The sequence below is a fragment of the Rhineura floridana genome, chromosome 2 (genome assembly GCF_030035675.1).
Source record: "Rhineura floridana isolate rRhiFlo1 chromosome 2, rRhiFlo1.hap2, whole genome shotgun sequence".
Taxonomy (NCBI): Eukaryota; Metazoa; Chordata; class Lepidosauria; order Squamata; family Rhineuridae; genus Rhineura; species Rhineura floridana.
The window spans coordinates 140296234-140308607 of NC_084481.1; the positions used below are offsets into that span (position 1 = coordinate 140296234).

A 12374-nucleotide genomic window follows, 5' to 3' on the forward strand; every position below is an offset into this window, starting at 1 on the left:
AATGATGCCTTGGCTACCAAATGAAGGAAATGGCTGCAGCTCAGTGGCTGAGCACATACTTCACATGTAAAAGGTCTCAGGTTCAATCTCTCATGTGTCCAGGTAGGGCTGAAAAAGACTCCTGCCTGAAACAATGAGAGTGACACAAATGTAACTATGCATCACAGATAATATAAATGCAACAAATCGTCTCTCTAAATCCAAAGAATGTGCATTAAGGATTAGTGTAATATTTATTATTACTTATATAGCACCACCTATGTACGTGGGCTTTACTAAAACAACAGGTTTGAAAGGTTGTTATTGCAAAGTAGCCTTAAAGTCTATATTTAGATTCAGAGAAACAAAGGAAAGGGGCGTGGTAGCAGAGGCAAAAATGGGAAAAATATGCAGCCATTTAAATTACACTTACTTTGGCTTAGTTATGGTAGGGCATTGGCCGTTCCAATGGCTTCCAGGAAAGCTTAAGTTTCAAGGAAGGCCTTGGAAGCAAGGGTATTTTATGTTGAGTGCCTTATGAAAACAGCTAAACATAATGTATTTCTTTCTGTTCCAGTTTGCTATGCAAAGAATTTTGGTCCGAAAGGAATTGGATTTGGTGGCCTCACTCAAGTTGAAAAGATGGAGTAAGATATCCTCCCACTTAGGCTTGTTTAAACAGTAACACATGATTAAGAAGAGGGTACTGAGAACACTTTTTTCATCTCTCTGAAGAAATAATCTCCTTATACAAATTTTGTAGAATGGTGCAGGAAAGCATGTTTTGACAGGTAGTATAGAAAAACATTTAATTTCTGAACAAATACAGCTTAATATCTTAAATTCTGGACTGTTCACAAATTATTTCAGAATTGCTACCTGTTTTAGACAGTAGTAGCACTGGTTACTGTATCACAAAGTTAACTGCATAAAGGACACAGCCCAAAGACTGTATTTACATCAATGTTAACTAAACAGAACTTGATACCTATTTTACATTCTGTTACTCCTAAGTGCCAAAATAGCACTTATGAAGATGTGTTGCTGATGTCATGAGATAAAGATATTTGACCATAACTGGCCAGCATAATAAGTAGTAATTGTTAAAAAAATATTCCCACCACCAAGTCCATTTATCTTCACCTTTGTTAATTTTTCACTTTGACCCTCTCAAAACCATGTCATCTCTGCCTGGAAGCGCTTGGGGTGGCATTCTCTCATCTCCAAGCAGGTGTTACAAGGGTAGCTTATACATTTGCAGTCTGATTTAAAAACAACAAAAATATGCCTTCCAAGTGCGGGTGCGGAAGAAAATGGACCATTGGTCTCACCTGAAGGGTGATTTTCCTATGAGTACGGACATCACAGCGGGTATTAGCTCCACCTATCGTGCGAAGGCAAAAATGTCTTTGAAGTCAAGACTAGGGGCGTCAGGCCCCTCCCACTCTCCAGTTCATTCGCAGTGAGTCTAAGGAGAAATATCTAAAAATACAAGAACAAGGCAAACAGGCCTGGCAGCAGGAAAATAACACAATAGTACCATGCATAGTAACATGACTCCAACATAGCGGTATAACAGAACTAGAAGTCTTGACTTCACTCTTAAATTTAAATATAATAGCGTAACAGTAATATATAACACATTAGAAAATATATAGTCATCCTCCAACTGGGAGGGTCGTGATGTCCGTACTCATAGGAAAATCACCCTTCAGGTGAGACCAATGGTCCATTTTCCCTATGAGTCCGGCCATCACAGCGGGATGTACCAGAGCAGCCCATACAGGGAGGGACCACCCACGTGTTAATCGTCATTAAGAACCTGTTGCAACACTCATCTGCCAAAAGAAGCGTCAGCAGAGGCATAGCGATCAATTTTATAATGCCTTATAAACGAGTGTGGGGTAGACCAGACTGCAGCCCTACAAATATCGGCAACAGGAGCATTAGTGGCAAAAGCAGCCGAAGTGGCAGCTGACCTGGTAGAATGAGCAGTTATACTAGCTGGAACTGACAGCTTCAGAGACTCATATGCTAAAGTAATACATGCCCTTAACCAACGGGATAAGGTAGAATTGGATACCTTATGTCCCATAGACCTTGGATGAAAGGATACAAACAGAGACTCCGTTCGTCGAATCTCTTGGGTCCTAGACAGGTAGGTCTTGAGAGCCCTCCGGACATCTAACGAATGCCAAGCCTTCTCGAGAGGATGGGTAGGATTCGGGCAAAAGGAAGGCAAAACAATGTCCTGGTTGCAATGAAAAACCGAATCAACCTTGGGACGGAAGGAAGGATCAGTCTTCAGCACAACAGAGTCCTTATGGAAGACGCAGAGGTGTCGAGCAGAAGACAATGCGCCCAACTCCGAAACGCGTCTGGCAGATGTGATTGCGATCAGGAACAAGACCTTGAAGGACAGCATACGTAGGGGCACAGTCCTGATGGGTTCAAACGGAGGGCGTTGCAAAGCCTGCAAAACTTTCGGCAAACTCCATGAGAGAAACCGATGGACAACAGCTGGAGAGCATAGGGCGACTCCCCTCAAAAAACGTTTGATGAACGAATGTGAGGAAATAGGAGCTCCAGGAGAAGACACTGAGAGAATGGACGACAGAGTGGACGCATGTCGACGTAGAGTGTTGGGTCGAAGTCCCATCTTAAAACCACTATGGAGAAAATGCAGCACCTGATGCACAGTGGCCTGGGATGGATCATGGTGGTGGGACTGACACCACTTGGAGAAAGCCACCCAGGTATGTTGATAAATACGAGTGGTAGATGGTCTTCTCGAGGCCAAAATAATATCAATCACAGCGTCAGACAGTCCAGCTGACCTCAAATGTCCCTGTTCAAACGCCACGCTGTTAGATTGAGCCAAGTAGGGTCCTGGTGCCATACTGGACCCTGGGATAGGAGGTCTGGCCTGACTGGAAGTGTCCAAGGCTCCATCATTGACATTGCCAGAAGATGTGAGAACCACGGTCGGCGTGGCCAAAATGGTGCTATCAGAACCAGCTGTGCCCTCTCGGTTTGCGCCTTCCTCAAGGTTTTGGCTAACAATGGTATTGGAGGAAAAGCGTACAAGAGACCGTCTGGCCACGGTATTGTCAGAGCATCCATTGCTTCCGCTGTTGAATCCAGGTATCGGGCAAAGTACCTGGGAAGCTGGCAATTGCGACTGGAGGCAAACAGGTCGATTGAGCATTCGCCGAACCGACTCTGAAAACGATGGAAAATGGCTGGGTGAAGTTTCCATTCCCCCGGAAAAACCTGTTGTCTGCTGAGCCAGTCTGCTGTCACATTCCAAATCCCTCTGAGATGTTCTCCTTTCAGGGATTGTAGATGATGTTCTGCCCAGACAAAGATGAGGGAGGCTAGGTCCTGCAGAGGACGAGACCTGGTGCCCCCCTGTCTGTTCAAATGTGATTTTACACACGTGCTGTCTGTTCAAATGAGGACATGGCCCAAAGGGAACAGAGACTGAAAATGAAGTAGAGCTAAATGTACATCCTTTAGCTCCAGCCAGTTGATGCTTTGAGTCTGCTCTGTGGTGGACCAAACCCCCTGAACATACTGGGAGTTGCAGTGGGCTCCCCAGCCGATGAGACTGGCATCTGTGGTTACAACAGTTCTGTGTGGTTCTCTGCACGGCGTGGCCTTGGAGAGGCGTTGGGACCTCGTCCACCAGCGGAATGATAGGTGCAGCGCGGGGGTCAAGCGAACTTTACGATGGTTGGAGCTGGCAATGTCCTGTTGAAAGGGCAGTAGAGTCCATTGAAGATGCCGAGTGTGGGCTCGAGCCCATGGCACAATATGGATTGTAGAAATAAACATTCCGAGCGCCCTGGCTAGAAGCATGACGTCTGCTGATGTTTGGTGCATCAGGGACCTTGCGATGCTTGTGATGGCAGTGATGCAATCTGGAGCCAGGAATACCATTGCCTGCAGGGTGTCCAACATTGCCCCTAGATGTAGTAGGCGTTGAGTTGGTTGGAGATGTCTTTTGTCGAAGTTGACAAGCCAGCCTTAGGTCTCTGCCCTGGAAGCGTCGGTTCCAGGAGCCCCTGAATGAATTGGGGTCATAGGATCTGAAGTTGCGGCCTCGTCCTCCTGGCCGTGTTCCTCGAAAGGGCTGGTTAGTACGGAAGGAAGGAGATCGCCTGAAAGGCCTGTGGTCGATGTTCTGGACAGTGGCCAGAACCGGTTTGTGGGCGTCCTTGGGATCAACCAGCAGTGCCTTTAGAGCTTCCTCGCCGAAGAGTAACGATCCGGAGTAAGGAGCCCTGGACAGATTCATTCTGGCCGCTGAATCAGCGAAGCCAGAGGGTCCGTCGAGCGACTATCTGAGCCGTCATGGCTCGTGCCCCCAATTGAGTGGTATCCAAGGTGGCATCGGCCACAAAAGCTGCTGTCTTACGCAACTTTACCAGTGACCTTCTGAGGGCGACAGGATCAGGGCTAGTGTCCTCTAGAAGATCATCTAGTCACATCATAGCTGCTCTGGAGAAAATGGAGGCTGAAGCGGAGGCACGCGTGGAGAGGGCAGTGGCCTCGTGATTTTTGTGGAGGGCGAAGTCTATTCGTCGCTCAGTAGTGTCCTTTAGTTGGGAATCCCCTTCTCTGGGCAAGAGAGAACGTGAAACTAGGCAAGTGATTGGTTCATCTATGCCAGGGACGTGTAACTTGGTGGCAAAGTCCGGAGCTAGGGCGTAAAACCTGTCAGCCAGGTTCTTGAAGCGGCGAGAATGGAATGGGTGAGCCCATTCTTTAGAGGCCAATTTGGCAATTGGGTCCGGCACCGGGATGTAATGTTCAGTAGGTGCAGGGGATTTGAGAACCTTGGCCCCTTTGATGGCTGGGGTGGAGGAAGTTGAAGGCATAGTCTGGAGACCAAGGGTATTAACTACCCTGCGTGCCAGGGGCTGATAGTCTGAAGCATTAAACAAGCGATACAATGTATCCTCCTCATGATCTGAATAGTCGCTCCAGTCATCTCCTTCAACGTGGTCAGTGAAGGATGACTCCTCCGCATACGAGGCTTCGTCAAAAACTCTGCCTCTGGCTACATCAAAGGGGTTAGGTGAACAGGAAGGATGAGCTTCATGACACGCACGTTGGTCCATGTTGAGTTGGGGTATGGCAGGAGCTTGTGGTGGTGACTGCATTTGGGTGAAAAATGCCAGCATGGCTTGGAGTTGGAAGAGGAAATCAGGGGACGGCAGCAGCCCAGTTGTGGTAGATGTTTGTGCCTGAGTGGCTATTGGAGCAGATGTTTGGGATGGTAAAACGGAGGGAGGCTGGTTAGGCGAAGGCTGAGTGGGCAAGCCAGCAAAATCTTCCTCGTCAGAGGAAGCAGCAGGGGAATGAAGTATATCGCTTATGTGTGCCTGAGTTGCTGTGGTAGTAGTGGGGGTTGGCACAGAGGCATAGCGTGGCCGCTTTGGTTTGCTATGGCTTGAAAGATGTTTTGTCTTAGCCATTGCTTTAACATGCTTAGACTTAGTCGCCTTAGATTGTTGCGGCTGGGCTGTTTGTGACATGCCTGGCTGATCTGGCATCATATTGGCTGATTGCGACATGCCTGGCTGTTCTGCCATCTTATATTAACTTGGGTGCAGTACACGGCCACGGAGGGGGCAGGATGTAAAGACCCGAACTGGCACAGTGTACGACCACGGAGGGGGTAGGATACACTGGCAGATGGCTAAGTGCACGGCCACAGAGGGGGCAGGATGCACTGTGGTATCAGCGTTAGGATAATATAGGCTGTATAATATAGGCTGTATTTTAGGCTTGGTACACGGCCACAGAGGGGGCAGGATGTACAAAATATAGTTCAGATCAGTGCTGTAGGCTGGATTTCAGGCGTGGTACACGGCCACAGAGGGGGCAGGATGTACTGAATATAATTCAGATTTAGTACAAGTCAGCCACTGATATTAAAGCTCCAGCCTTGATGATACTGAATATAATTCAAATTTAGTACAAGTCAGCCACTGATATTAAAGCTCCAGCCTTGATAATACTGAATATAATTCAGATTTAGTACAAGTCAGCCACTGATATTAAAGCTCCAGCCTTGATAATACTGAATATAATTCAGATTTAGTACAAGTCAGGCACTGATATTAAAGCTCCAGCCTTGATAATACTGAATATAATTCAGATTTAGTACAAGTCAGGCGCTGATATTAAAGCTCCAGCCTTGATGATACTGAATATAATTCAAATTTAGTACAAGTCAGCCACTGATATTAAAGCTTCAGCCTTGATAATACTGAATATAATTCAGATTTAGTATAAGTCAGCTCCAGCCTTGATAATACTGAATATAGTTCAGATTTAGTACAAGTCAGCCACTGATATTAAAGCTCCAGCCTTGATAATACTGAATATAATTCAGATTTAGTACAGGTCAGCCACTGATATTAAAGCTCCAGCCTTGATAATACTGAATATAATTCAGATTTAGTACAAGTGAGCCACTGATATTAAAGCTCCAGCCTTGATGATACTGAATATAATTCAGATTTAGTACAAGTCAGATTTAGTACAAGTCAGCCACTGATATTAAAGCTCCAGCCTTGATGGTACTGAATATCATTCAACTTTAGTACAAGGCAGCCACTGTATTAAAACTCCAGCCTTGATGATACAGTCACAGTAAATTTGTGTGTGAGGAAGCCCTGTGTAAGTCTGTCTACAACACACAGACAACACACATACAGATAGCTTGCAGGGAAGGTGTCCGTTGGTTAATAAAGGGGTTAACAAAAAAGGCGGGAAATTTGAATCCCACAAAAATGGCGCCCAGAAAAGAAAGGGCGGGAAAAATGATCTAAAAATGGCGGAGATAGACGGAGCAATGGCGGCCATCTGATAACGAACTGGGGGAAGGGTAACCCAGCACAGTCTCGCAGGGGGAGCCGCGGGGCGATAGCCGCGCTTGCGGCTCTAAAAAACCCCAAGAAGGAGACTGCTGAGAGGAGCAGGAAGGCAAGCTGCTGCCGCCGCCGGCTGCAGAGCTCTCCACGGCGAAAATTAAAATCACGGAGATAGAGGCTACGGAGAGGCAGAACCCCGGCAGGCTGAATTAAGGCGGCAGGCTGAAAAGGGCAGGGAGCCACAGCCGCAAGCTCCCGCCTGGAAGAGAACCGCAGCCGCGGTCCCTTCAAAAGCTCCACAGAGCGCGGCTTGATCCGATGGATGGCAAAGCCAGGGAGGGAAAGGCTCAAAAACAGCCAAAAAAGGTAGAGAACCGCAGCCGCGGTCTCTGTGGGGACCCTCAGACAAGCAAGGGAAATAAAAGTAAATGAAAGGCTCAAAAACAGCCAAAAAAGGTAGAGAACCGCAGCCGCGGTCTCTGTGGGGACCCTCAGACAAGCAAGGGAAATAAAAGTAAATGAAAGGCTCCAAAACAGCCAAAAAAGGTAGAGAACCGCAGCCGCGGTCTCTGTGGGGACCCTCAGACAAGCAAAGGAAATTAAAGTAAATGGAAGGCTAAACACAAAAAACATGGAGAACCGCAGCCGCGGTCTCTGAGGGAACCCTCGAAAGAAGTAGAAATAAACTTAAATGAAGTTAAACAGAAAAACAGGGAAAGGATGGACTGGGGAGACACACAAGTAACACTAGGTTCGCACCCAGTCAGAACAAATAAACAGACAAATCACGAAAAAACTTAGCTAAATGCTACGCTATAGTATCTCAATCTTGTTCGTACGAAGGCAAGAATGAACTGGAGAGTGGGAGGGGCCTGACGCCCCTAGTCTTGACTTCAAAGACATTCTTGCCTTCGCACGATAGGTGGAGCTAATACCCGCTGTGATGGCCGGACTCATAGGGAAAATATATTGTATTTACCTCGTGGACTACAACTGGGCATTTCTTAAATTCTTCTGAGCTTCTAAAAGAGCCTGTAACATAATTCCACAATCCTGACTCTGAACTCTACACCTTGCTGTTCAAATTGCCTCTAAAAATTGATATCAGTTGTAATTTTAGCAACAGAAGCCGTTTTCTCTCTTATCTTTTCAAAAGAAAAAGAGTAAGAGTGAAAGCAATTTTGAAATCAAATCATGATGCTGTTTCCTTCTGAAGTTACAATAAACTATATACCTTTTTTTATTCTGTGGTGTCTTCTTAAACAAAGTGATACATTGTACACCAGACTAAAGAAGTCCATTACTATACAAAATTTAAGAATATATTTTACCTTAATTTTACACTATTACATCTATATCCTGCCTTTCCTCCAAGATCGGGGCAGTCTCTATGGTTCCTCCCATCATATTTTAATCTCAAAAAACCCTAGAGGTAGGTTAGGTTACGAGTCAGTGATGGGCCAAAGGTCACCCTGAGCTTCATGACTAAGTGGGGATTTGAATCCAGGCCACTTCAGTTCTAATCTGACAATTTAACTGCTACTCCATGCTATCTCTCAATTTTCTCTCTCAAAAGTGTGCTTCTATGGGAACTGCTCCCCGCAAGCCCTCTCACACCCAACTAAGAATCAAACCCCTAGACCAACAACCTTGAGTTAATTTTACACATAGACATCTATATCTGTTGACTGTTTAATATCTGCTTTTCTTCAATGTCACCTTTGTTCCTTTTTGCTCTGGCATGAACCTCAGTATGCACAAGATTCTTGCTGAATCTCAAGTCGAGAAATATGATTTGCATCCGTTTACAACTGCACACACCTGTTAAACATTAAAAAAAGGCAGACTACACGCTTTCAGTCTGAAATGAATTCTGCCAATGCCATTAGCATTTTCTTAACTGATATTGAATCCGCTGTCACTGGTTTCTAAATGTTCTAGCACCACTGAAAAAAAATTATTCTGTGTATTGGGGCCTTAGCCACAGTTATTGTGGCTAAGTTTATGTCAAATAATTTCCCTTGAATATTTGAAAAGCCAGTAATTATACTTGTTAATACAAAAAAGCTATAATTTAATAAATGTGAGCATGAATATATTAAATCTAAACAGCCTTTATATACAGATTTAAAAATCAGAGATAGGTAAGTTATTAAAAGTTACAAATAAGTTTTCATATACTAAAATATTATGAAATTCCAAAGCATCTTTTTTGCCTTATTAAGTGCATATTTTAATGGATAAACACATATGAACAATAATGCATAGGATTTACAAACTACTTTATTAAAAAGAGACCTTTCATTAGCAATTTGAAAAATGATATTTCACAGTTGTACTTCTTTCCAAACAAACCTATTCAAAGATGTCATATATAAACTACAATTGTCATTGCATTATTGAGTTTGCTGCAGTTTGTGCATGTAAACTTTACTTTCTTTTCCAACATAACAATAATATAACCAAGGGAATTACAGAATAATTTGTAAATTGTACAATATATACACCAAATATCCACATTTATTTAAGCCACCAGATGAATCTGGTGCAGGTTCTCTTCACACAGGATGAACATCCTTCACTGTATGAAATGTTAGTGTGTACTGCTTAGTCCAGTCAATGATGTTGGGCTTGAACATTCCAAAGCATCTACAAGTAAAGAAGTCTGCTAGGTTCTGGAGGCATCCATGGCTAGGAAGGGGAAGAAAACCACATGATGAGAGTCAAAATGTCTTCCCTTATTTTGCTAATAAATGAAGTATCTGAAACATGGGGATGTCTTGGGAGCATAAAGGGACCACTGCTAGGCTTTGTAGCTGAGCTGCACTCCTGCAGAGGGGCTGTCTGTGAAAACTGGTTTCTCAGCATTGGGGTATAACCATATATCCTCCTTAAAGAGGAAGTGGTTTGCACGTACAGCACTTGCATGTGAGCCTCTACATATTCCCATGGCACTGAAAAGGGGCACAAGAAAGATTATATTTATACTCTTTAGCCATATATGACAAAGTTTTGCAATGCAGAAACAGCATTAAAACTAAATGGAGTCCCCTACCCATAAATAGCATATAGATAGCTTTCACACAATTTTTGCAACATTTTGGTTGGTCTTATTAAAGGTGCTGTGCTACTATGGATTTTGGATCTATCTATAAAAACAGATTTTACAAGAGCTACCAACTGTACCCAGGAAGGAACGCAAGCTTGGGGTCTCCTTCTGTCCACAAGTCCTTGTCAAGTATGAAGGGATCCAGGACAAGATTTATGTGTCATTTGGGCACATCATTTAGCTTTCCCGTTTAAGGGGTGGTGGTGGAGGGCATAAATGACAGCTCATTTCTCAGGGTCACTGCAGATGCTGCAAACCAACATAGATCTTATGGAACAAGGATAGAAGGATGTCCCCCCAATATTTTGGGAGTGAGGCTGATATGAAATCAACATTCTCCAAGTAAGCCTTCCCTAATCTTGTGCCCTCCAGAAAGCATGCTGGCTCAGGATTATGGGACTTGCAGTTCAAAATATTTCAAAGTTGATGAAGACTGCTACAAATCATTTAAGAGAAGTACCTGCCATTTCAGACCCTTTGCAGGAGCCCCACTGTGAGAAAGGTTTAACATGCTGGTTCATGAAGTCACAAAAGTGTTCTGCTACAGCTGAGAACTTATAAACACCATGTACCAAATATAAAGTTATATAGTCATGCTTTAGTTTGTGCACTGCTCCTGAAACCTGTAGCTTACACTTAAATACTAACAAAATAATCTTGTTTGCATAAGGATGCAGATATTCAGATAACTACTGGAGGTAAAATTAGCTGGGACAGGTTTTTAGTTACATTCCATAATCTAGGCAGTATTCAGCTAAACAGTTGCGTGTGCAAAAGGATTACTGCTACCACAACAGGACCTTCCCCCTCTCCTTTCCCCATGTGTGCTCCATGCCATCCCCAAATCTGCTCTGGAGGGTTGGGAGAACCCTCACAACAGATTTAGGTGATGTGTGGGAGGAGAACATTCTGTTGCGTAAGGAGAAATCCTTGTCCTGATGAAACAAGCAGGTTAGTGTTATGTTGAATACAACCCTGTGGATCATTGTAATGGAAATGCAGCAGTTCCCCTTCTCCCAACATTTTGCTAGGCAGCAGGCAAAGCTACAGCATAACAGGCTTGGTTATGGTCTACTGAAGCCAAATGATGTTGCTTCCTCACTTTTCCAATGTACCCTGAGGCAGGAGGTGGCGGCATGGTGGGGTGGTGCTCTGCCATTGGCCTCCCAACAAGTAGCGTTGGTGCCACTTACTGGGATGGGGCAGGGTGAGGTCAGGGTTTCATGGGCCCAGTGCCAGGAACAGCAGATTTTTTCACAGGTACACCCACCAAGCCCCTATCTTGTTGCCATCCTGACTGACACCACCCCACTGTGCCTGCTGTTCCTGCCCTGAAGGAATTGTGAAGTACACTTCAATTATCTTTCTGCCACTGATTCATTTTTACTCTTTATGTTGTACCTACAGCCAGACTTCTGGTTCCTTACACTTCTATATAAAAGACACCCAGGAAAAACTAGGCTAAAAAAAATAGATTTTGTTCTGTAAATTTATTGTCTTCTTTTGTTTGATCTAAAAACAGATTACAAAAACTACCACCATCAGCATAAGCAGAGGAGGTCATTACATCATATCATAATAAGAGAAGTTCTATGATTTTTAGAAGGGATCTCTCTCCAGAAGCTACTTACTTATAAGGAGTTTTCCTGAGTGAAACAGGATGCTTTGAACGCTTACTCCAGAGGGTAATCCTCTCATGTGAGGTCAATCCAAGAAATGAAATCTTGAAAGAATAAAAAAGGAAAATGCCAATTAAATGCAATGCAGTAAGAGTACTGAAATTATGCTCTACATGAAAAGATATTTTCTTGCATTTTAATTACGTCGTAAGAAACAGCCCCCTTTTCAATTAAACATATACCTAAACAATGAAAATTTGGAGAGAAAGATAAATCTAACAATGAATCTTGAGCTTATCATCCCTAACTTTTAACAGAAATCTAATTATAAATCATTAGAACTGCATGCTTACACCAATCTCTCTATGTAGCATTATTAATTCTTCAGCGACACATTATTTGGCACAGGATACTAAGTGAAGAGCTGTATTATACAGCCATGAGAGTGGCTGTATACTATAGTCAGCATGGATTTTTCACATTCCACAATGTAAAATTGAAAATACCCCCCATGCCATTCTGATCCTTCCCATAAGCTCATTTCAAAACAAAACCTTACAAAACTTATAGTCCTGAACTCAGAAACACTTGCTTATTAACCCTGTAAATATTCATGGCGATACACAAAACAGTCAGAAAGAATCGAGAGTGTTCTAAAAGCCAGACTCACAGCTGCTTGGCTAATCGGGGCCACACCCACACCAGACCATTATTTCACTTGAGACAGTTCATGGCTTCCCCCAAAGAATCCTGGGAAGCGTAGTTTGTGAAGGGTGCTGA

General features: G+C 43.9%; 2 protein-coding genes across 4 annotated transcripts in view; one reads left to right on the forward strand and one right to left on the reverse strand.

The window, feature by feature from the left end:
- Positions 1-8109, forward strand: part of CSRP3 (cysteine and glycine rich protein 3) — a 43201-nt gene extending 35092 nt beyond the window's left edge. The window contains exon 6 of the mRNA XM_061610671.1: positions 557-8109. Within this exon, the coding sequence (XP_061466655.1) occupies positions 557-630 (74 nt within the window). The 3' untranslated portion in view covers positions 631-8109. The remainder of the gene's footprint in view (positions 1-556) is intronic.
- A 1022-nt stretch (positions 8110-9131) lies between these two features.
- ZDHHC13 (zinc finger DHHC-type palmitoyltransferase 13) overlaps positions 9132-12374 on the reverse strand; it is a 46156-nt gene continuing 42913 nt past the window's right edge. For all 3 annotated transcript variants that reach the window (XM_061610665.1, XM_061610664.1, XM_061610663.1), the window contains 2 exons: positions 11607-11698; positions 9132-9557 (listed from right to left, as the gene is read on the reverse strand). In XM_061610665.1, coding sequence (XP_061466649.1) covers positions 9425-9557; positions 11607-11698 — 225 coding nt within the window. In that variant the 3' untranslated portion in view covers positions 9132-9424. The remainder of the gene's footprint in view (positions 9558-11606; positions 11699-12374) is intronic.